A 25,479-nucleotide genomic window follows, 5' to 3' on the forward strand; every position below is an offset into this window, starting at 1 on the left:
TTGCCACCGCTTTGGGCAGCGCGTTCGAAACGCGTTGAAGGTAAGGCGGAGAGGCCACAGCGTCTTACACCAGCTTCTTACACGGGCCGTAACGCGCTAGCACAAACGCGTTAGAAACGCGCTAGAAACGCGGCCTTTCGTTAATGTTGGGTATTTATTACCATCGTGGTGCGTGTGTCCATGTCCGCTTCGTGGCGTAGTGGGCTAACGCCGCGCGCTCGGAAGCGAGGGGTCCCTGGTTCGATTCCGCGCTACGGACACAACTTCGGAATTTTTAAAGACGATAGTCTTTCTTGGGGAACTTAAACGCTGAAAATTTGGTCTGTCTGTCTGTCTGTTTGTCTGTCACCCGATTCAGCCACCCGGCCAAAGTTGGACCACTTGCTTACCGCCCACACTACTTAAACTGGTACGGCTGTTCATACTTGTGAACGTTATCGATCACAAAGTAAATATTACGCATATCTGAGGCGCAACATCACTAGGTAAGTATTAGGAGGTGTGTTCCTTTAATAGAAAATACATAGATACGTAACTCTAAAGACCCTAGTTTCTTAAGCTGCGCTGAAAATGCCATGCTATGCGCGCCGACGAACGACGTTCCCCGACTGCGCGCCGACGAGCGCCCTCTGCCATGGAGGAAGGAAACCCTCTGCACAAGCTCATGTTTTCCGATGCATTGCCAGATGGCGTCCATGTCTCACGCAGCGCCTCCTAAATTTTATCAATGCCTGCCAGATGCGGCCGATTCAACATAAAGGAAGCGCTGTCTGAGGCAGGGCAAAACATAAATGGCCGCTTTATGAAATAATGCGGTAAAATGAAATCTGTTCAAACAAACCTTCATGCCAGGACGGAAATGGTACGAGAACAGCATCACGGGTGGCCGCGGATCAGACCAGCACTCATGTAGTACGGCCGGCAGAAGACTTTCGTCTTTCGACGACATTTGCAGCGAAGCACGTAGATACGCGGCAAATTTTTTTTCTCATTTTTCTCAGACTGGTTACACACTACTGGTTACACACTACTACTACGACGACGGGGACGGAACGGGTGCCGCTATAAGGAGCTTCGCCCCTAAAAAACTGTTCGCTTCAACGTAATTTTTACAGACATCAAGTCTGCCATTGCATTTTATGCTTATTGGAGGCGAGCAACGAGACCATTTTTTATACATCTGATTCTTGCCTCACGTTGTGCCTCAAAATAGATGAACTCAGGGCACAACTGCCAATTCTTTTTTCTTCACAACTTTCTGAAAAGTTGTGCTTTTTAGCCAACACGCAGGCATTAGCAGCTGCGTGTGAGTTCGTTTATATCGTGGTTCATAACTACTGTTTAAGTTAGTATGTAGAGCTTTGTGCAGTTGGTCAGAAAAGTATGCGGAACACGGAATTTGCAAATACTTGAGTCTCCGCGAAACTTGGGCACATGCCTTCAAAATTTCTCAGTGTAGTTTCAGTGTGTAGTTATCGTGTCTAGCTTCAATCGAAATTTAAGATTGTAGGTCGGATAGGTTGCAGGTCACGTAGGTCGCCTACGCTATGCCAATTTATCTTACCGAAAGCAATCTGAGTGCGTCCACGCGTCTAGTTCTGTTTTTCGATCACAGATGCTGCAGCAAAAACAAAAAGAATAAAAGGGGGAAAAAAGAAAGAAGAGTTGAAATCTCGGCGGAAGCATTTAAAAAGTTGGCAACAAGAAAATTGACGACGGAAGTTGTGTTTGTGATTTTTTATTGTTTTTTTTTTATTATTTTAACTTTAATTAGCGGTCGAAAAGCCAACTAAAAGCAGTGCACTGAAGCCAGCTTTCTTCAGCATTAAAAATTGTGTGTACTTCAAATACGTATTTTAACCGCAAGGGTCCTGTGATACCTAATATGCGTGTTTCTTCAATACACGATTCAAGCGAGCGCCACGTTTGTTTTTACCCGAATTTATTGTGGCGCGGCTCGTTAGCTGTGCTTTCTTTACAAGATGTACAATCACCGACTCGCCTAATTAACGATCTCGCCTCCCTCTCCCTCTGCACCCCAACTCTCAGTGCCCCCGCTGATCGAGCGCTTCGCCTTCGACGAGAACCTGCACGAAGGCATGCGCACCCGCGTCTACTGCAACATCGCCCGCGGCGACCCGCCCGTTCGCATCACGTGGCTGCGTGACGGGCAGCCCGTCAAGTCCGGCCCCGGCATGGAGGTGCGCCTGCTCGACCCGTTCTCGGTGGCGCTGGCCATCGACAGCCTGAGCCCGCGCCACGACGGCAGCTACACGTGCGTGGCATCCAACGCGGCGGCCACGGTCAACTACACGGCGCCGCTCAGGGTGCACGGTGAGCGGTGGCCCACCACCCCTCGTTATTAAGTGACGATTAAATTGAACTCAGTTAAAGTCTGAGGGGGTCTTACGTGACGAAACCGCGATCTGATTAAGAGGCACGCCGCCATATAGTGAGGGACTCCGGGTTGATTTTGACCAGCTGGCGTTTCTTTAGCGTGCGCCTAAATCCAATTGCCAGAACCAATCCAATTGAAGATCAGTTGGAATCCAACTGAAGACCAATTGCAAGAACGCTCGTGTACTTAACACGAGCGTTCTTGCAATTCCTCTTCAGTGAAATGCAGTTGCCGAGGCCGGGGATCTGCTTCTGCTTGGTCGGCTTCTCGTCGATTAAAAATGGGCCGATCCTAGAAACAGTGCGGGTCGCGTAGGTGGTGGTCTACGCGTGTGTCCGTCTTGCCGGGCCGGCACGTGCACGGTGTCGCTACGCTGAAAATCTCGGTGCAGAATATTTAGGTATAGTTTCTATAAAAATAAATAAACCTCGACATCACGCCGCATATTTTCGGAATACCTTACTGACGAATACTTCTCGGCACAATATCGGGCTTATATTTACTTTGCATTCGGATATGTTAGTATAAAGGATATGAAGGATGCTTAAGAAACTTTATTGCTGGATCTTTATGTTATGGCTACCCATGTTGCTAATTAGATATGCAGGCGAGATGCACTGAATAACCAGGGCAAGCTCGAGGGCTTTTTAAGATTGGGTATGTTAGCTGCACCTTTAAGTAGCTGGCTCCACTGGCAGTCGTATGTGCGTAGTCGAACGTGCACTCTTCACTGGTGATTGACGTTGTGTCTAGCGTTTGTACGAAGAAAAGTATTGAATGACCTTGGTATACATGCAACGCTGTGTAATACCAACCCAAGTGAGAAATAATGCTGGCTCTCCCATACTGGAGAGTATATGTAAGCATGAAATAGGTACCGGCAAAGCCGGTTGGTTCGAGATGATACTAGCCACAATTTTAAAATGGTTTTAGTGCATGTTCGTGAGGGCACAGCACACCGCACCACACAACCATCCGCGGCGCACCGGACGCTATCAGCCTGGTCATAGGAAGCCTACATGCAAAACGGCGTTGCATGTAGGCTCCCTAGCCTGGTCACGCAGCGTGGCGCCATCTCTCGAACGAGGCGGCGCAAAACCCGCGCCGCGGAACTCGAGGCTCGCTGACGTTGAAAAGAGCACAGGCAACCCTGTCACAGCGCCAAAAGATGACAAGTGTATGGTGCCCTGTATCTGCTTTTTGAACGTCGCTACTCGAAATGACAAATAAATATTCAGCGTACTACAGTTACAGCTTGAGTGACATTGTGAACAAACATTAGGAAGAACTCGGAAGCAATATTTTTGTAACTTATTTGGGCAGTAACTAGCGTATGTAATGAGGTCCTGTACAAAGGGTTGGCGGCCATAGACCGCATTTTCTTAACGTTTCACTGGTGGACCGGATGATCTTGTTTTGATCTCGCAAGAATGCCCGGATAACGGCTCTGCTTTTTGGCTCAAGGTCGCCGACAACGGGAGCTAAAAGTATTTCCTGCTTAAAAAAGCTATTACATAAGCGCCTGCAACGCTTAGGTTCTGACACTGTGTATTGGTTGAATAAGTTTCTCCTTAACTACCTCAGTATAGCAACTTGTCTGCGGTGCCCAGCGCGGCACAACTATAGTGCAACTATAGTGGATACGTGATCTTTCTTAGCGTGAAAGAAAAACAGAGTTGCAGCTCATGTCGTTTTGTGTATTTACATCTCGTAATGAGCAAACGAGCTTCCGTTTGTCTCTGTAATAACAAGGACCATGCTGACCATTTTTATTGCGATAGAAATTATATGGACACTCAAAAGCAGATTTCTGCCGTAGCCGTCGCCGTGAGGTTCCGTATGACGTCAATGGAGATGAAATCGTCGCCGTCGATGATGATGATGATAAGTGGTTCTTGAGGGAAAGGGAAAGGTTGGCGCGCGCCGAACGCTGTATGTGCGAGTGAAAGGGCTCGAGGGGCGCGCGCTTTCACGAGGAGTGAACGCACGGCCGAGAACAAACGCGCGTTCTGCGCCGTGCTCCCTTAAGGGCTGCAGAAGTAGGCGTCTCTTTCCTCCTTTACAATCACCATATATGTAGAGCAAACGCGCCTTCTTCCGACTTGCGAGAGGCCGTGGGGGAGGGAGGGAGGGGGAGGGAAGGGAGGCGACGTTTAGCTGCGGCACCAAGGCAAAACGCCGACGGCGTCGACAACAGTTCTGCGTGTTGCCGGGGCTGCTGCATGTCCAAGTTTATACAGCTGATAAAGCTAATATCATTACTCCGTATAGCTCTCTACAAATTTGCTATCGCAATTGATGCTTCGCCTTTCAGGTGAAACTGCGACAATTTAAGCGACGCATTCTTAGGGTATCCCCCAGACCGTGTTTCGCAGCGTAAGCTGTTATGGGCTCATTCTAATAGCCTTATCGGTTGGCGATGGTGTCTGCCACCACCGCCGCTATCCGTCGCAGATATCGCCGGGAATGAAAAAAGGAATTCATCATGAATTCACTCCTGCCGATGAATGATGAATTCACTCCTGCCGATGAATTCACTGGAAGGGCCGATGAATTCACTCACTCACTCTGAGTGAGTGAGTGAGTGAGTGAGTGAGTGAGTGAGTGAGTGAGTGAGTGAGTGAGTGAGTGAGTGAGTGAGTGAGTGAGTGAGTGAGTGAGTGAGTGAGTGAGTGAGTGAGTGAGTGAGTGAGTGAGTGATTGTGTCTCCTTGCCTGACCCCTTTCTTGATACGTATCTTTTTACTTTTCTTGTGGAGAACTAAGGTTGCTGTGCAATCCTTGTAGATATTTGCCAAGATATTCACGCATGCCTCCTGTACTCCTTGATTTCGCAATGTCTCTATGACTGCTCGTTTCTCTACTGAATCAAATGCTGTTTCATAATCTATAAAAGCCATATAGAGAGGTTGATTGTACTCCGCAGATTTCTCGATTACCTGATTGATGACATGGATATGATCCATCGTAGAATATCCCTTCCTGAAGCCAGCCTGTTCTCTTGGTTGGATGAAGTCGAGTGCTGCCCTAATTCTATCGGAAATTAGCTTGGTGAATATTTTATACAATACTGAAAGCAAGTTAATGGGTTTATAATTTTTCAATTCTTTAACGTCTCCCTTCTTATGGGTGAGTATAATGTTAGCATCCTTCCCGCTTTTTGGTACAAAAAATATGCATACCTGGTTAAATTAAGCAGGCTAGGTGACTATTTGTCACCACCCCGTTTCAAATGGGTTGTCATTAAATCATCATCATCATCATCATCGTCCCAAAGCACCGCCGCCACCATTCTATTCCATCTCATCAACTCCTTCTGTGTTCGCGCCTCTCACCGGCTTTCACGATGCCCGTGCCAGAGCCAGAAAGGAAGGGAGGAAGACCTGGGACAAGACCGCGTCTCCGTAATTGCCCGCCTCTCGAAGTACTCGCCACTATACCCGCCTTCGGGATTGCGACAACACCGACGTCGTGGCGCTTCCTCCGAGGAGAGCAATTACATTCAGGAACCCGCGACGGCCGTTGAGCGCCCGCACGTCGCAAAGCGTCCTCGCGGCCTTCGATGCGTGCCGTCCGGAGCTCTGAAGCTTCAGAAACGCCGCGACGCGTGCTCGAATGATCATCGAAGAACGGTGCCGTTCAAGGCGAGTGCACGCGCCGAGGCTTTGCGGAGCGTTAATTTCGAACAGATTAACCCCGAAAAAAAAAAAAAAAAAAGCCCGGCCGAACCTCGCTGCACTATGGCCGACGGCGGCCACGCCCGAGCGCGGCCGAAGTTTCATTAAGCCATAATCGCCATCACGTCGCCGGTTTGCGTCGCGAACCGAGCGCCACTCAATTAGGGCGACATTGGCGTCGCTCCATTAGTTGACATTCTGCTTAACGAGCCCGACTGACTACCAAAGCAGGTGGACGCGCCCGCAGCACATAACGCGCGCGCGCGCGCGCATCCTGGAACAACGGAACGACAGGAAACCGTGGACCACTTCCTTTTCTTTCCCACTCCCTGTCCTTTCCCCCGTCCTGTTCCTTCCTTTTCGTTGTTGTTTCTCTCTCACACTCTCCCCCTCTCTCTCTCCCAGCTGGGATGCGGCTGACGCTGCGTAACGACCGCCATCGACGCGTCCCTTATGCACGCTTCCAATTGAGTGATCTCTGTTTGCTTTGTTAGCCTTTTTTTTTTCCTTTCTTTTTCCGAGATCGCACTTCACTGGCACCACCCCTTGCTGCTTCGACGACGGCGGTTCGTCGCTGCGCTTGCCTCGTTCGCCGTGAAGCAAGATTCTGCACGAGGAGCTGTCGGCTGCGCAGAGCCGAGTTTATCCTTTTTCTGTTTGTTGGTTTATTTATTTCTTTCTTGCGGGCAGAGCTTCTGCTGACGCGCAACGCTTGGGGGAATGACGCGTGTCCCGAGCCCCAAGTGAGAGTTACGCCGTTTCTTGATGACCCGAAGTGAGAGCGATGAAAACTTGCTGAATTGTTTATGACGCGCCTCTGCGTCACGTCCTTCTGAAGAAGAAAGCGCGGTGTAATTATACTTGCCGCTACACGGCAATGGCGGCGCACCGCAAAATTAGCGCACCGCAAAAATCGATTCGCGGCACGAGCTGTAGCTTTTTTAGGCGGGCCCCAGGCAATCAGGAAGCAGGATTAGGTATTGAACATAGCGAAACACCAGTAAAGGGCAGAATTAGGCGACCAGGAGTCAGGAAAAGACGCAGAAAGGATAAGAATAGAGAAGGTAAAATTTGCTACATTAACATGCAGGGTGGTCGTAAGCAGGAAAAATGGCTGGAAATTCAAACGCAACTGAATGATGAAGCGATTAGTGTGTACGCCTTGACCGAAACGCATCTACGAGATTTGGAGCAGCCGCCGGTTATTGACAACTTTGTATGGGAAGGGTGCAACAGAATGACCGGGTCAAGGAAAGGCGGAGGCGTAGGCGTACTAATTAGGCGAGGTCTGAAGTGGCGAAGGGTAAACGAGACATGTAAAGAGCATTTATGGATTAGTGGTACATGGCAAGGTAAAAAGACGTGGCTGGGAGTAGCTTACCTGTGGACAGGTAGTGATAGCAGGGAAAAAAATAAGGAATTGGTCGATTGCATTAGAAGCGATATTAATGAGTTCAGTAACTCGGGCCAGGTGATATTAGTGGGAGATATGAACGCGCACATGGACGATTTAGACGGATATACTGATTACAACGGCTCTCTAGTGCTGGATTTGTGTGATGAACAGAACCTTATAGTAGTTAACAGGGAGAATAAGTGTCATGGACAGGTAACGTGGCAATGCGGAAACAGGCAGTCATGTATCGACTACGCCTTAGTCTCAGAAATGGTCTACGAACAACTGGACCAAATGATAATAGACGAAAATGGAAAAAATAGCCTGGGAAGCGATCATAGACGTTTAGCATTAAAGTTTGGGAGAGATACCAGCTCAGAACATGAACCAATAGCCTCAGAGTTTTTAAAAATGAATGACGAGCAAATAACAGAGATCGCAAACAACATAGAGAAGAAAATTGAGGCTTTTCCTACAGCAGTCTGGGAATATAAGGAACTGGTGGAGGTTATGCAGCATGAAATAAGGCGGACACGGCAATACAATTGTTGGATTGGAAAGAGGAAACCACGTAAGTGGTGGAACAAGGAAATTAAACAAGCTATAGAAGAGCGTAAAGAGGCATCTAGGGTTCATCGAGAAGCCAAAAAGTTGGGATTACAACAAGAAGAGGTGCTCCTTAGATGGAATACATACCGAGAAAAGAAAAGGGTTGCGAGTGAGCTCGTGCAAGAGAAAATTAAATGCGCAAGTGAACGTTGGGTGCATAACATTCACAAAAGAGACAAAGGCGCCCCAAAAAGATTCTGGAACCATATAAAAGCACTCGGAGCTCCAACTAGAAACTCGCAAACGGCTATAAGGGATGAAGACGGTAACATCTATGAAGGCGATGATGCGCTGCGGTACATCACAGACGTTATCAGGCATAACTTCGGGACGAGAAAAAGCGTAGTTCAGACAACAGATCCAGCAACAACAGAGAGGCCTGAGAGATCAAAATTCAGCATAGAAAGCTTTTATTGGAAAAAGGCAGCAGAAAATGTCCCTAACAACACGGCAGCAGGACCCGATGAAATCCCAATACAGCTAATCAAAAACCTCGGTCCAAAAAGCAAGGCACTGCTGACTAATGCCATAGAGCAAGTGATTAGAACAAAGAATATTCCCGTTGGATGGCGTGAAAGCAAGATGAATCTTATCTACAAAGGCAAAGGAGATAAGGAAAAGACGAGCTCGTACAGGCCAGTTACAGTAACGTCGGTGATATATAGAATGGCAATGCAAGCCATAAAATTAGAACTGTCGAAGTGGGTGGAGGAAAACGGTGTATTGGGGGAACTACAGAATGGGTTCAGGCCAGGCAGACGCTTAGAAGACAATATGTTTGTACTAACTCAGTGCATAGAGATTTCAATAGCTCAGAAAAGACCTTTATGGATAGCATTTCTAGATATTAAAGGAGCTTATGACAACGTAGACAGGGAATTGTTGTGGGATATTCTTCAATACGAAGGCATAGATGACGATTTCGTGGAGCTGCTGAGGGAGATATATCGAGACAACCAAGTACAAGTGGCATGGGAAGGCCGAAAAGGAAATGAAATGGTGGGAATTCACCAAGGATTGAAGCAAGGATGCCCTCTGTCACCATTGTTGTTCACGCTTTACGTCAAGGGCATAGAAAGACGACTGGAAAACAGCGAATTAGGTTTTGATTTATCCTACATGCGTAATGGACAAATGGTGCAACAGAAGATCCCTGGACTGATGTACGCAGACGACATTGTGCTACTAGCGGACAATAAAAAAGATTTACAGATACTTGCGAATATCTGTGGGAACGCAGCGACAAATCTAGGCCTTAAGTTTAGCACAGAGAAATCAGGGATTATGATCTTTAATGAGCACACGAGTAACTTCGTGGTGTCAATTCAACAGCAAGTAATACCCATAGTGAAGCAATATAAGTACCTCGGCGTACACATAAACGAAGGAAAGAATTACTCAAGCAACCACCAAGATAATCTGAAAATAAAGGGGAAGCGGAATGCAGCATTAATGAAACACAGAGCACTGTGGGGCCACAATAAGTATGAGGTGGTGCGTGGAATCTGGAAAGGAGTAATGGTGCCAGCGCTAACATTCGCAAATGCCATTATATGCTTAAAATCGGATATATTGGCGGGTTTGGAAGTTAACCAAAGATCAGTAGGCCGGTTGGCTTTGGGAGCACACGGTAATACGACAAATGAGGCAGTGCATGGAGACATGGGTTGGGCCTCTTTTGAAGTCAGAGAAGCACAAAGCAAAATTAGTTTTGAAGAAAGGCTCAGGAACATGGATGAAAATAAATGGGCGGCTAAAGTGCACAAGTATCTCTACATGAAAAGCGTGGACACAGAATGGAGGAAGAGGTCAAGGAAGTTGGCAACCAAGTACAGGATAATCGAAACTGTAAATAGACAACCAGGGGTCATCAGAAAGAAAGTGAGAGAAATAGAGACCGTGAATTGGATGCAAAGAATGGAAACGAAAAGGACAATGGAGATTTACAAGAATGAGAAGAAAGAAATTAGAAGGGAAAATCTGTACGATAACACAAAGGGCAGTGCCTTGCTATTTGAGGCTCGAGCCGGTTGCCTAAGGACGAAAACATATCGGAACAAATATTCGGAATTAGATGAGACATGTGTATGCTGCAGTAAAGATCCAGAGACCACTCAGCACATCCTAATGGAATGCGACGGGATCCACCCAGTGAGAACCGTAGGTAACGTGCAACTCCCAGAAGCGCTTGGGTTTAAAGTGGAAGGAAACATAAACAGATCAGCCGTAGAGATCAGCAAGAGACGATTAGAGTACTGGTGGAAAAAAAGTAGGGAAAAGATGGATGCGACCTGATCTCTTAAAATCATAGGCAGCGGTAAAAGGTAAATTTTTGAAAAAGAAAAATAATGATAGGTATACAAAAATGCAAGATAAAGAACATGTATAGTATACCTGATTAAATCAAGCAGGCTAGGTGACTATTTGTCGCCGCCCCGTTTCAAAGGGGATGCCAATAAATCATCATCATCATCATCATCATCATTCTTCGTTGACTCTAGAAATGAAAAGGGTGAAAAAATGTTAGAAAATGTATCAACCTACTGATAGGTAGCATTTCGTGGATTTTTTTATTTTTACTTTTTTCGGCAATGAGCTTTCTAAGGAGTATCCTCAAGCAATCAGAACGCGGTAGCAGCAATACAATAAAAGAAAAACTGAGTTTCGTGGAGTAGCGCTTTCAACCTCAGAGTGTAAGGACGCGAGGCTGAGCAAGACTTCCGTCACCAAGATCTAATAGGAAGTATACACAATCGCCTCTTCTATTCGTTTTATTCTTTTCCTTCCTTTTTCTTTTCCTTTCTTTTTTTCTTTTTGGAGAAACCCACAACGGAACTCGACACAAGTGGCATAGAAACTCTGGACTAGAGCCATCTGTTCTCGGAACGAGATTCTTATCAGTACAGCAGACGGTTTTTCCGTGCGACTACAGTTCCGACATTTTTTTTCCTTTCTGACGTATTTTCTTCTCTGCCAGTTTCAATGGAAACTTGCAAAGGAAACGTTCCTTTTTCGTGTGGTTCAAACTTAAAAGCCGCCGCACATAAACCAAACTTGCAAACCCTTGTAATCTTGAAAGCGAACGCGGCGACAAAATAAAAAAAAAAAGTGATTGCGCTAAGTTGTCCGAGTTTTTCGCAAGGCTTGCAAAGACCCAAGGCCAGGAAATAATGCCGCTCTGTGTGAGTGTTGTCACGCCCATACAGATGTGGCAATGGTCAACATTTCTTTTTCTTTCCTAGTTCGATTCGTAGAGAGTTATTTCGGTTGTCACCTATTACATTGAGGGCAAACTTACAATGTTCTTGTCATCTCTCTGTTGCTTTGTTTGAGTTACCCAGCTTTCTTCTTCTTCCTTTTCTTTGCCCCTCTTTCTTTTATCTTATATTATTATTTTTTGTGACGTACGAGCTATCAGGAAGGCCCCACGTTTCTTTTATCTTGCGTCTCTCGTTATCCAAAGACGCCGGCATCATCAGTTTGTTCCAGCGTGCTGATATCGTACTTAACACTTTGGCTAAAAGTGAAAAAACGCCAAGAAGTAGGTAGAAAGCACTCCACCAAGCCCTATTTGCCATGCTTCACCCGGCGCACAGTAACATTTCGCTGTCGCCGTCTCCTTTTTTTTTTTTTTATCTCTGTTTCAAACTTTCTCCTCTGTCCGCACATCGCGAAAGATACACACAGCCCCGAGCGAATAAATCTTGTTAGTTTGAGACAAACTGTATCCCCCACTGGCTCTGCGAAGAAGCAGCAGATTCCTTTTGTCGAGCCATGATTTGCAGCTCCCTGCGATCCCAGAGTTGAGATAAGCGCACAGTAGAAGTGAGGCTGACCATTCAGCTTAGTTGCCCGCTAGGGTTCTCTTCATTTTCTTACATTCCATTGTTGGTTTATTTCTTGCCCTATTTTTACAACACGCGTTACTCTCGAGCGAGTGGCGTTAAAAAGAAAATATCTCAACAACTCTCTTAAGAATATTGCGCAATGCGTACAAGCGTATGTGCTCTACTGCTGTAGGTCTTGTAAGTAACCCCGGCGCTTGATATTGCAAAAGAAAAAGAAAAAAAGATTTTTTTTTTGTTAAAGCTGATCGAGTCCTTTCTGTTCTTGTATGTGTGTTTCTGTATTTCCAAAATATTTCGCCGTATATTTACCGACTGAATAGCCAACTCGTCCTTACTAAATGAGAGTTTCCGTGTTTTCAGATAAAACGCAACATAGCAGGAAAGTGTCTGCAAACACAGTTTTCTATACTTTGCATTCAGTCAAAGAGCGCCAATATCAAGAGTAAAACGGTAGTAAATAAAGCGGGACGGGACGGAACGGAACAGAACAGAACAGACAGAGAAACTTTATTTCGTCCTAAGGGACTGCTTTGTCGTAGTCGCGGGCCGCACCTGCACCGGGGGCGGAAGACCGTGATCGGGCACTCATCGGGAAAAAACAGTTTAATTAGCCACGAGAATTGTGTGGTACTTACAATGGGCAGGTTTTGAAGCAAGGATTTGAAGTATGCATTTATTGTTGGGCTAATCGAAATCACAATCAATTTTCTTCAACATCGACATCAGGGTGATGTTGGGGGGGAACCGACTATAAAAGCCCGTGGAAAGGCTTGACGAAGGTCGGTGCTCCCTACAACAGGCATTATCTGCGTAGCCACTCGAATGTGCACGCAGTACAATGGCCAGAGAAGTTGAACTTGGCGAAACACTGCCAACAATGAATCGAAGGAAGGTATACGGAAAATACGGAAGGCATACGGCGAATGCACGCAAAGTGCCTCGAGCGGCCAGTCGCGCTGCAATTTTGCGTGCATTCTCGAGCTCCTACTCTCACGCTCGAAAAAACACTTTTATGTAGCACGTGTTGAGCAACAGAAAGCTGTATTGACGGGGACTTTTACCATTGACACTTTTCATCTAATTATAATATTTGAGAAATTGATTGATTAATTAATTAATGAGGACTAATTATGTTATTATTCGGAATGCAAAATATAATCTGAGCATTTCCAAGCGACGGCAAACAACATTACCTTGGTTCTGTCCAGCTACGTGGCATTTGCATATTTTTAAATCTTGGTGCATGATAGTTGGAACAGCCTGTGTATAAGTATATCCGCAAACTTGACTGGCGAGGTACTGACCGACCAACCGACTAGCTGACGGACGGATGAGCGCCAAACCATGGTGGGCTATAGGCAGAGAAAGCTTCGCTTATTATTTTCAAACAGCACGTGGCCTCTGTGCTTGCTTTTGCTAATTGTCACGCGTACGTTGCAAACACAGTTCGGTTCTATTTGTTGCAGTTCCCCCGCATTGGATCAAAGAGCCGGTGGAGACATCGGCCGTGGAAGGCCACAGCGCGAGCATGGACTGCGTCGCCGATGGCCACCCCACACCGAGGGTCACCTGGCACAGAGGAGTCGGTGAGCGAATCCGTACCATTCCGCATGTCTCTGCCATTGTCGCTGTTAGGCGAGATTCAGTTGTGCTGTAGTACACGGAGCCGTAAAGGCGTAAAGAAGCATCTCGCATGCAGCAACATTTCTACGCATTCTTGGTAAGCACATTCAAGTCATTCTGTACTCCCCTGCAACTCCTAGGCAACCTTATCTAAACAAATGTCATGTTTTTCATGCATAACACCTTAGCGTGGACTGCTTAGTAACTACATTTAAGCACTCTGACAGTATGATATTAGCAGGTTACGCAAGCCTCTGAGTAATAACTTAAAGTTTTCGATATGCCGTATGCGGCAAGCCTTATTCACTCTCATGTCAGCAGTTGTTGCTTAACGACGAGCGAAGGCAATCTATTAGAAGCGCGCGTAATTAAAACTCAGGATCAGGACCTCGCTAAACTCACGAGCAACGTGTACATTTGAAGCCGCCGCATCTCCTTGCGCTTGCTGAGCGTACGTAAATAGTTCGTGTCACTCGCTTAGCGGACAGCGTCTGCGAAACAGCCTATGGCTACTTCGAATTGAGACGGCCGTTGTCGGTGACTCCCCGATGGTGAAGTCTTGCCTACGACGCTTTCATCGACAGACAGTCCAAGGAAGGGTGTCGCGGCTCCTGACAAACCTCGATGACGAAAACTGCCCGCTGAGCTTTTTTCCTATACCACCCACTCCCTGTTCCCGTCCGCTTTGTTTTCTTTGTGGGGAGACTGCGACGTCTGACTCACACTCTAGCGAATCAATGCGCTCTAACTGTTGTAATGCAATGTACTGCAAGCTCGCAATAAACAAGCTAATAAGAAAGCAGAACAGTAATACGGTGTGCGTTCGAGTCATGGTAACAAGCTGGTAACAGCCATGGCTGTTACCAGCTTGTTGAAGTTAATAACTGAAGCTAGCACTAAAGTAAATTCAAATTCCCAAGGAAGTTCCCGCAGTTGCGGCCTCGAAAAATATATAATAACGTTAGTCTGATATTGTGATGTGTTGTTTTCTTAAGTGATCAGGGCCATTTTCCTGAAAGATATTGCTACGAGAGAGACATTCAGCCTAGGGCAGACGACGAAGAAGACGGTTCTCTCTGGTGCTGGTGTCTGTCCACCATCTTGGCCGATCCACGTGAGTGGGTATGTGCCAAAGATGATAAAGTCATCATCATCATCATCATCATCATCATCATCATCATCCACCATCTTGGCTACTGTGTCTGTGTAGTGTAAATAGAGTGTAAATAGTCCCGCCTTGTGTCGTTTTACGTAACATCTTTGTGGTGGAAGTGCTGGGTAGTTCCCTGTTTCGATCACGGAGCTCCGCAACGGCTGCCTCATCACGCTTGCGACCATGTCAGTCGGTACAGGCACATCGTCTTCACCCCCTTCCCCTCCCGTGGCTCCCACCTACATCTTTCTGCCTCCTGCTCGTGATCTTGGTGTATTTTCCGGCCAGGATGGGGTTGACGTCGACAAATGGCTCAACCTTTGCGAACGGATCAGCGCCGGCTACAGGTGGGACCCGACCCTTATGCTCGCCAACGTGCTTTTTACCTCGATGGCCCACCGCGGGTGTGGTTCGAGACGCACGAGGCGGATATTACAAGCTCTTTCAAAGAGAAGATCCGCGACCTTTTCGGTAACAGCACTAGTCGGCAGGCAGCTTGCTGCGCGGAATGAACTTGCGACTCGTGCACAGACATCCTCCTAGTCATACGTCTCTTACATTCAGGACGTTATCGCTCTTTGCCGCCTAAACATCTGCGTTCAACGATCCTGCATGAGCTCCACGACGAACCAACTGCTGGTCACCTTGGCGGATCCCGCACATACGACCGTGTCCGGCGCCGCTTCTTTTGGCGCGGTCTCGCCCGGTCTGTTCAACGTTACGTGACCTCCTGCGATAAATGCCAAGTCGGAAACGTCCTGCCGCACCCTCGGTTGGACTGCTTCAGCCGCTCTCCATCCCGACCGAACCATTCTTCAGTGTTGGTTTAGACCATCTCGGTCCTTTTCTTGAGCCACAAGTGGGTCGCCGTTGCTATCGATTATGCGACCAGGTATGCAATCACTCGAGCGCTCCCCACCAGCACTGCTACTGAGGTTGCCGATTTTTTGCTCCACAATATTATTCTACACCATGGCGCCTCTTGCCACTTGCTCACAGATCGAGGCCGTGCATTTTTATCCCGAGTAATCGACGATCTTTTGCGCTCATCCTCAAAGCAGCACGGCGCTTCCACCGCCGGAGGTAATGCTACGAGAGAGACACTGCCTACCATCCCCAAAGAAATGGCCTCACCGAGCGACTAAATCGCATCCTCACGGACATGCTCTCAATGTATGCTTCATCTGACCACCGTTACTGGGACCTGGCGCTAACTTACGTGACCTCCGCCTAAAATTCATCGCGTCACGATACCGCCGGTTATTCACCCTTTTATATTCTCTTTGTCCGCGAACCGACCTTACCAATGGACACCCTACTTTGGCTGCTGCCGCGCCACCTAGCGAATATGCACGTGATGTCATCGCTCGTGGCGATCACGCGCGTCGGATCCCCCGCTCTCGGCTGTTGGCCTCGCAAGCGACTTGGACGCACCTCTATGACAGCCGGCATCACGACGTTCGCTTCTCACCCGGTGCCTTTGTTCTCCTGTGGTGTCCATTCCGTCGTGTTGGCTTGTCCGAGAAGTTGTTATCTCGATACACGGGTCCTTACCGAAACGTCCGCCAGGTCACGGATGTCACTTACGAGATTGTTCCCGTCTCTTCGACTTTACCGCCTGCGATCACTCCCAATGACATAGTTCACGTCAGCAGACTGAAAGCCTACCGCCCTCCTTCTAACGACAATGTGTGAAGTGTGCCGAGACGGCGCTTCCACCGCCGGAGGTAATGCTACGAGAGAGACATTCACCTGGGGCAGACGACGAAGAAGACGGTTCTCTCTGGTGCTGGTGGCTGTCCACCATCTTGGCTACTGTGTCTCTCACATATTGTAAATACAGTGTAAATAGTCCCGCCTTGTGTCGTTTTACGTAACAATATTTCTACACAGCATAGTGAATAGAGAGAGAGAGAGAAATAGAAGAGAGGAAAGGCAGGGAGGTAGCAAAGTGAATAGATCGCTAATAAACAATACAAGGCTATTAACCAAGGTATTACACAACGCGTGTTCTTTATCGTTTCTATTCTCAAAATTTCTGCCTCAAGGTAGAAATTTTGATGACCACATTTTGATGACTCAAAATGTGGTGAATTATAAGGTGTGCGTCTAATGGACAAGACATTCAGAATCTAACAAAAAAAGCAAACAAAGGAAGACGAGCTGCGTAGTCTAAAACTGTAGAGAAAATGAATTATTAATAAATATAGGCAGTACAGACCACTAAGTTAACGGGAAGCAAGGACTTAATATTATGTTTCAATTGCAAACTTTGGACAATCCTCCCCTCGCGGGTACGTGCCACATGTTGAAGGCGACAACAACAATGCTCTCAGTCCAAGTGAACTTACTCACATTTTTTAGACGCGCGATCCCGGGCTTTCAAACTGCGTGCCCAAATAAGTACGTTTTTAAAAACACTGGAGCTCAGGTGAAGCTCTGTTATTAGTGTGGCAGTAGTTAGAAGGTCATAACTGGGTTCGTTGTGACCATACTTTTCCGTTATGCCACCATCGTATCGTCGTCAGAACGCTCTTACACCATCAGCTTCATCCTCGCCATATAGCTAAGAAGAAAAAAAGTCGCAGTTTCGCGCGAAAGGCGAAGCATCGAGTGAGATAGCAAATTAGTAGACAGCTATACGAAGTAAGGGTATTAGTTTTATCGGGCGCACAACTTGGACATCCGCTCGTACTTTGTCCACATCGGAGAACGCTTTGAAGATGAGGCCCGCATGGGCGCTCACTTTGCCCACGTCGCAGACCGCTTTCAAGATATGGCGGCCGCGCGGCCGCGCCGTAAGCAGCATCCGCTGGTAGTAGAACACACAGCCCCCTCCCTCACCTCCCGCTTTTCCTCGCGCGCGACAGAAGACGGTGCGCTTCCGCCCCGCCGTTCTTCCTTGCGCGCGCGAGATTGAGCCGCGATCGTCGGCTGACCCTCGCACGCTTTCACTCGCACATACACCATACAGTGCGCGGCAACGATGTTATCGTGTTTGGATTTCATGCGGAACATCACGGCGACGGCAGAAATGCGCTTGGAGTATTCATTTAATTGCCATTGCAATAAAACTTCGCCTGGTGCCGTCACTGAGAATCGAACTCACGCTCCCGTGGCAATGTGAAGTAACCACTCGGCTATCACAACACATTCACGCTGGAGTACTCGTTCAGGGTATTGCGCGCCATCCAGACTCTCAGAATGGTGGCGTCAGCGAACGTATTTCGGAGGCTGCGGCAAGCAATAGAGTGGCCGACGAAGACGACGTTGTGCGCATCGCGAATCCGAAGTTGCTGTTCAGAAGACAGCTTCATTTTTTATGTGTATTTAAGTAGCAGTGGTTGCCAATAAGGGGCCCCGGCTACTCTTCTCTAACATGATGGTTGTGCTCATAACAGGAAATACAGAATAACGACTAGAAAAAAATATACGCAAGGACATAAATTCTCAATTTCGTGTAAACAAAGTATAAATGTTCACAAAAGAAACATTATTTAAGGAGTAAGAAGCCGGATCGTGGTGCTCGCTGTATAAGAACCTGCTGCTGCCGTAAACGAGTTCTGAGCCGGAGGCATCCCGGAAGTCTGCATTTTTCTCTATTATTTTTTTATACTTATTACATTGCAAAAACAGGGACAGCTCAATTGAACAGAAGTTTTCGAAACAGGCACCGACTATTTTTTCCTAAGACACCGTTCTGAATAAAAAGCGAAAACACACACACACACACACACACACACACGCAAACGAAACACGGAGCAAAGGTGCGATAAAATTCTGGTTTCCTTAAGAGTGTTCGCATGTCTCTGGGCTTACTCCGAGCAAAAACGCGCGCTTACAAACGCATAGGCACAGCAGCGACCAAATAGAGGGATGCAATATGCATCCCTCGCTTAGGAAGCTCGCTCCAGGCCAACACTTGCTAAAATAGAGAGGATGCAGAGGTGATGCGCGCTACCAGCAAGGAGAGACACACAATCACGTTTCCGTGTACGTAGCCTCCTCCGCCGCGTTGCGCGCCTCCAACACGCGCCTTGCATATAGAAGCAAAGCTAAAGCGACTCGCGGAACGGGAATAAAAAAAAGAAAGCGCGAGATGCTGTAGCTAGATCTATGCATCCCCGTACACGGTGCTCCTCGCTCGTGCGCACTTCCCGGTGTGCTTTCCGCAAATTGAACCGTGGCGCGCAACAACGTTTTTGCGTCGGCTAACGCGAGAAAGGAGGCAACCAAAGAAAAATGAAGTGGGCGGAAAAAAATAAGGGGAGGGGAGGTAAGGGGGGGGGGGGGGGGGCAGCGACGATACTCAGACGTTCGTGTATCGACGACAGCGCGAGTGCGCGCTCCTGTTTGCCTTTACGCGTGTCTTGTCGTTAAAAATGCATTATATTCGCTGCGGGTGGGGGAATTGGGGCGCGCGCGCGCGAGGAGCTCGCGTTCTCGCGTCGCAAACGCTCGCGCGTCCTGCGGCGTTGGTGCACCGGGGAGAGGGAGGGTGAAGGTGCGGGAGCCGGCTAACGCTGCGCACCTTGCGATGACTTCGCCGTGAGAGCGCGAGACACGGTATGTACGCGTTTACAGCTGCCGGGCGCGCTCTGGTTCGCCTATATCGGAGTTTGATTTCGCTGTTCGCTGCGGGACGTATACATATATTGGACTCTCACGGCAAAGCGACCCCTGCGCACGGTGTTTTACTGCGGGCACAAATTTTTAAAAGTATGTCAGCCGGTTTTGCTTTCGTGTATTCAGAGAGCAGTGCCCAACTTTTAAAGCGAGGAATTCCTTTCGAGTGCAGCGCGTTTTTTTTTTTTTCCTGCCATCTGTCTAACTGTTTTCGTGGGGGCAATTCCGAAGGTACAGTGCAGTATAAAAATGGGGGCCGATCCCGAACTTAGTGCAGTCTCGGCTGCTTCACTCCACTCTCGGCTTCCGTAAAAAGCGCGCCGGAACCCGCCACAAGTGTTGATTGTCCCTGCCATCTGTCTTGACCATTTTCGTCTAGCCTCTTCCACGGCGCTCTTCAACGAATACAAAAAAAAATCCTTTATAATTTACCCGCTGCTGGGCGAAATTGAACCTGCGTCGCACGGGTTCCTCACAGAAGCCAGGCGATTTAGCCCATTGCGCCACGAACGCCTCGCCTTGAGAAGCTTCTCAGGAACGTACAGCGTAAGCGCACCGAGGCCGCTCGTCCTCGTTGTGCGGCTCGGACACCTCAGGCTGCCGCGCTGCTCAACAGGAACGAAAACGAATCGCCGAACGCTGCACTCCCCGAGTGGAGCAAACGGAGTTACTACAACGTAATACAACATTTCTTCTTACACAAACGCTGCATTATTCCCGCTGCACATGCCACCGGTTCGCGCAGACCTTACGCCTGCGGTCGCCGTCTCGCTCCACGATTTGTGAGAACCCTTTCTTTCACCACACAACAGTGCTTCGCATCACGACACGCTCAACCGGTGTTGTGACTGATGGAATTTTCTAAGTGCGAGGCACACCCCCACAGCGCGTGCGCGTCCCCTCCCCCCCCCCCTCTCTCTCCTCTCACTTAATTGTTCATCGGAATTAGTTCATTTGCGACTTTTGAGTTCTTTCCTGTCCTGTACGTCTTTTATAGATTTTTTTTTCATCAAGATTTCTTTCCAACAACCGTGGCTTCAACGTACCAAGGAACTGCCTTCGCCTGAACAGTTAGCGATGCTCGTCTGTTTTCGGTTTTCGCCCTCCTCTTTTCAACATTTAATTCTACACTGGCACGAAACTGGAGCAATTGAGACCCCTGACACTACATTTCTTTTTTTTTTTTTTGATACCCTGCTTATTTTGCTTCCTCATTTTTAGACTACTGAGTACGCTAATAAGTCGTGTTTCTTCCTTTTTTTTTTTTTTTCATCGTACTTGACAGGAGCAGACGGAGTATCGCGAACGTAACGCCTCTAATGAGCCCATCTCTCAGTACATTTTCTTCTTTTGTTTTCGTTCTCCTGCCCAGTTTTATCACACTTAACGCGTAAGTACAACTGACTGCATACGTGTACGTGCAGCCACAAACGAACACGGAAAGCCTACGTTGCAGCTTCTGCACAAGCAGCTGGTAGAAGTTTGGGCACAGCGTGGTCTAAGTCCATTCTCGCAATTTGGTTTTCTTTATGTATGTCCTTGCATTTGGGGCTGTATAGTATTCAATTTTGGCAGTCACGCGGTTCCGCGTTGGTTCTAGTTGCAAGGCGTTGTAGGGGGAGGAGGGGGATGGGGTGTAGCGAAATAACTATACTCATATATTTCAGCGGAGGTAGATGGAGCTAAGTATGGTGACTCAGTTTGGAAACTTCAGAGGAAAAGCTCCATAGCGAGGTGAGTGTGTCTTTAACGTTAGTTGGTGGCCAGACCCGATTCTCGAAGGACGACGACGAATTGCTTCAACTTCATAAGACGGCAGCACAATGAGGACGGCGACGCAGACAAAAAGAAAGACACATCACAAGCGCTGCCTCGTCCTCTGTCTTTTTTTTTTTCTTCTTCTTCTTCTTTGTGTCGCCGTTTTCCTTGCGCTGCCGGCCGTCATAATGAGATTGGAAAGGTTCTTGTCTTCAAATTTACTTGCTTCTGTATATTTTTGTTCCTTTATCCTCGTCAAAAAGTAGTCATCGAGACATTTAAATATATGATTCTGATCTGATCTTATCTGAACTGCACTTCAGAAAGCGGTCTCTTTCTTCCTTCTAGCCACCATGGTCGCGGTTTAAGTGGAGCTTATACTGAGGAAGCCGAATATCTTTTTGCCACCACTGAGAGAAAAACAAATTACAACGCTAGAGACCAGTAAATACCTCCGTGAAAACCCTTTCAGAAGCGCGGAAAACGACGCGGGGAATTGGCACTCTAGAATGAGGTGAGTAAGCAAAACAAAGAAAATAGAAAGAGGAGCGAGAGCCAGGCGAGAAGAAGAAACAGGTGCACCGACTCTCTGCATTCGGAAACACGCTGAGCCATGCCGTCCCTTGACGATGCTTTAAACCCCGCCTGCAACGTGAGCCACCACAGTATAGAACGCCGGCGAGATAAGTCTTAAGCGCGGCCCTTCCGTGATAGATGACCGAGCGGCGATTAGATGTCGTGGCTTCTAATCCCGCGGCCGTGAGACACACAATGGCGGACGACGGCCTCGGCTCTACACTATCTGCCACTCTTTCTCGTTTCGTAACGCCAAGCCACCGTTGCCGCTGGGCTCGGGCTCTCGTACGTTGTCTCGGGTGTTTCTCCTATATACCACCGACCTCTCTTGTGTCTGCTAGGGCCTCGCATCGAAAAGCAACACCTCAGTTACAGTGGGAAAAGGAAGGCGCTTCTCCAACACTCGTTGATTACCATCGTTGTGTGGCAACCTTTTCCACACCACTCTTTACCGAGTCAGCGCCATGGTCTGAATGCTCTTTCCAGTCCATCCCGGCCCTCTCGTTAAAGTGAGCATTTCTCTCTCTGTCTTCCTTTTCTTTTTTTCTTTTTTTTTTTGCACATAGAAATCCCTTTTATGTCTTCTGGGTGACGAAACAAGAGGCAGCAAGAGCGCAAGGACAGACAAACGTCGTCGCCGCGGTGCGCTTCGTGCCTTCGACGGGTGTGCGTAGGTTTGTTTCGCGCGCTAACGCCACCGTCATCTCGTCTTCCTGGGCCGTAGATAAATCATTAGGTCCTTATCTCGGTAAAGCCATTACCCGCCGCGCCAGGCCCCCCGCTGAAAGTCTGGAAAGGAGGAGAGAGAAGGCAAAGTCTTCCGCTATGTAGCAAAGAAGAACTCGCAGCGCTCGCCACAGTGAAACTCGCGCCTCCATCAATGCCCACTTAGGCTCTATCAATATCGAGCAGCGAGCTCGCTCGGGGATTCCCGACGTCGCTGTTGAGCGTGATGAGGGTGGGTTTTACCTCCACAGAGAGGGAGCCGCAACACGACACCGCGTTAAACACAAATAAGCCGCCATTGCTGCGCGCTGACGATAACAAAGGGACGTGCGTGAAGGATGGAAAGAAGGCGAGGAAAGAAGGAAAGGGCTAGACGAGCTGCGGAGCTCATTTGCTGCGAATCTATGTAGGCCGCGGCAAGTGCTTCGCCCGAGCGCCTCCAATGCTTACCCGGAAGCAGGGTTCCAACTTGCAGCGCACATCTGAAAGCGAGGATCAAGATGACAGCCCGCCGCGAATCATGTCCGTGTACTTGAACATTGCGTGTTGAAGGCACGGGTGCTAATCACATGATCCGCGATCTTTCAAACAGCTCTTGTCCTTCGCCGCAGTAGTAGCTTGATAAAAAAATTAGATGCTGCACGTGCTCCACTTTGATGCGGTACAAAGTGAAGAAATGATTCGTTCCGTTTCAAACGAAAACCGCTAACAACTACGCAAACTTCCCATTCGTGTTGCATAGTAGTCTAGTATTTAATGCAAGAAAGTCCTTATCTTTATTTTCTGTAACCGTTCCAGCATTATGTCTACGCAATGTTGCTCTGGAGAAGCGCGCACAAAGTTTATGCCTTCTCGAACAACTGGGAAACCAGGGGTGTAGTATACGTTTCAATCGATTCCCTCGCATTTAGGGCGTAGCGGCAATGAATCGACTGGCAGACTTACTCGCGTTGCCTTAGAGCTCAGGCCAACAAAGAAGGCGCCGAGATACGGCCAACATCATATGCAACAAGCCGTCTCCAATCATTTTCATTCTTTATGGTCACCACCACAGCGACCCTGTGTGACAAAGGGGCTGAGTTATAGTCCCTGTCGCATTGCCTCCGCACGGAGTCATCACGTACCCCAGCACAGATATACATGATCGGACACGCCGCGTCGCCGTAATGTCTGACTTGTAAAACTGACGGTGACGTTGAATACTACTTTTTTTTTTAGAATCCTGACCTGGATTCAGCTAAAAAGCACACACGTTTGATGTAAGCATTTCAGTGTCCAGGTGCTCCACACGCTATTGTGAACGGCGTGGTGTTTTCGCGAAGACATTGGGCATTCAGGAGGCAGGTGTCCCGACTCCTACGGAAGTTCTTAAGTAATGTGAACGTAGCCTGTGATTCGAAACACTTGGCAGACTCATTTCAGGGTGTTGTGCCGGGAGGTGAGCTCGCCGGTGAGATCACCGGCGAGCTCGTTCGCATGAGATCGTGCGCGAAACGACTCACAGGCTTGCAGCTCGTGTCATGTTCCGCCTCACCGTGCACGTCATCTTGTTCATCCGTCTCGCATGGCGCTTCTGAACGAATAATTTTTTTTTAATTCTGGGGTTTTCATCCTTCCTCCTCCACCTCTATCAACATTTACTCTGAGGCACTGAGCTTTCAAACGTCAGTGAAACGACCAGAGGTGATGCCGGAGCAATTGGCGCGACGCAGGCAACGAGAACAGCTGAAGCTGCGGGACATTATAGGGCGTAAAAATGAAAATAAGGCATTCGATATCATCGACCGAGGCGATTGAGTGACGGCCGACAGAGCATACTGCAAATGTAATAGCTCTATTCGGAAGGAAGCATTCTAAACTTCAATAACGAGTGAATGTTTTATAGAACTGAAAGCCATACAGAGACGCAAGGGAGGGCTCCAGATTATTACTATTCTATATTTTATCGGCTAGTTCCCTTCACATTCCCTTTATTTAAATTTAGCTGGGTATTTCTTTTTTCGTCCCGTTTGCATCTACTGTGGCCTGAAATCGGACGCGAAACATTCTCTGCTAGCTATACCGTGGAAGATCGCTTATAATTGCAGAATTACATGAACAAAGGTCGCGCCATTGAAACTGAAGGTGACGTGCATTCAATTTCTTAGCCTGTTTTCTGTAGCACACTATTAGAAAGTGCTATATTGTAAGTTTAATTGAGAAAGAAAATAGATAGGAATTATTATGAACCCGCTCGCCATGCAACTTCAGAACAGTCCTATACGGCCGCTGCTCGCTTCCACCCAAGAGTGCGCATAAAACCTGTCTTCTCTCAGCACAGCTCCAGCTAGCTGGTTTACAAGATATTCATGATGATGGCAAATGTACGGTATACATGACGTCCAAGATGGTGGCAGCCACGGTACAAATTGATCTTGCGGCAAAGCTAAAAAATATACAACGACCAGTACGCCTCGCTCTTCGCGTTTCGGGCCTCGTTCGTAATTCAGTACTTTGTATTTGCATACCAGTACAGTATTTTGCATACCCCGCCTTCGTGAGATACGTTGCTAAAGTATGCATTGGTTATAATTCATCACGAGATCGCAAGAAGCGCTGGAAATGCACATCCTTAGTAAAGCTTACCATTCTTAGATTTAATAATAAAGAAACGTGCACACTTTCAGGCTCCACATATTTTCGACGTTACAACCACCGCACAACAGCCCAACACCGCGCCGCTTCTCATCAACTTTGGACTCGCACGCAGATCAAGGACACGGGAGTGCTTCCAGTGTAGCCTGAGGGCGGTGCCGATCAGCTGTAGTGACGCTATTAAAGCCTTATAGGTTTTTGAAAGCGAGTCTACCACAACAGAGACATTTACCAGCAACTGACAGACAACTCCCAGCAGTATAGAACTTGAACAACATAGAAAACACATAGCGACTCAGACAAGACAACATAGACAACTGATAGCAACTCGTAGACGACTCGTGGGTGGCTCTCTGATATAACAAATCTCTTCCTCCCGCAAAAAAGAAATTTATGGCTAGCTTACCATTTGGCTATAAATTTTAACACATAGCTGAACCTGGGTACAGTGTATAA

At 47.8% G+C, this 25,479-nt stretch overlaps 1 protein-coding gene across 1 annotated transcript in view; it reads left to right on the forward strand.

Moving 5' to 3' along the window:
- The window catches only part of LOC119456860 (Down syndrome cell adhesion molecule-like protein Dscam2), a 197,658-nt gene that overhangs the window by 81,701 nt on the left and 90,478 nt on the right, over positions 1 to 25,479 (forward strand). The window contains exons 11-12 of the mRNA XM_037718677.2: positions 2,050 to 2,334; positions 13,394 to 13,513. Coding sequence (XP_037574605.1) covers positions 2,050 to 2,334; positions 13,394 to 13,513 — 405 coding nt within the window. The remainder of the gene's footprint in view (positions 1 to 2,049; positions 2,335 to 13,393; positions 13,514 to 25,479) is intronic.

This window comes from Dermacentor silvarum, chromosome 6 (assembly GCF_013339745.2).
Source record: "Dermacentor silvarum isolate Dsil-2018 chromosome 6, BIME_Dsil_1.4, whole genome shotgun sequence".
Lineage (NCBI taxonomy): Eukaryota > Metazoa > Arthropoda > Arachnida > Ixodida > Ixodidae > Dermacentor > Dermacentor silvarum.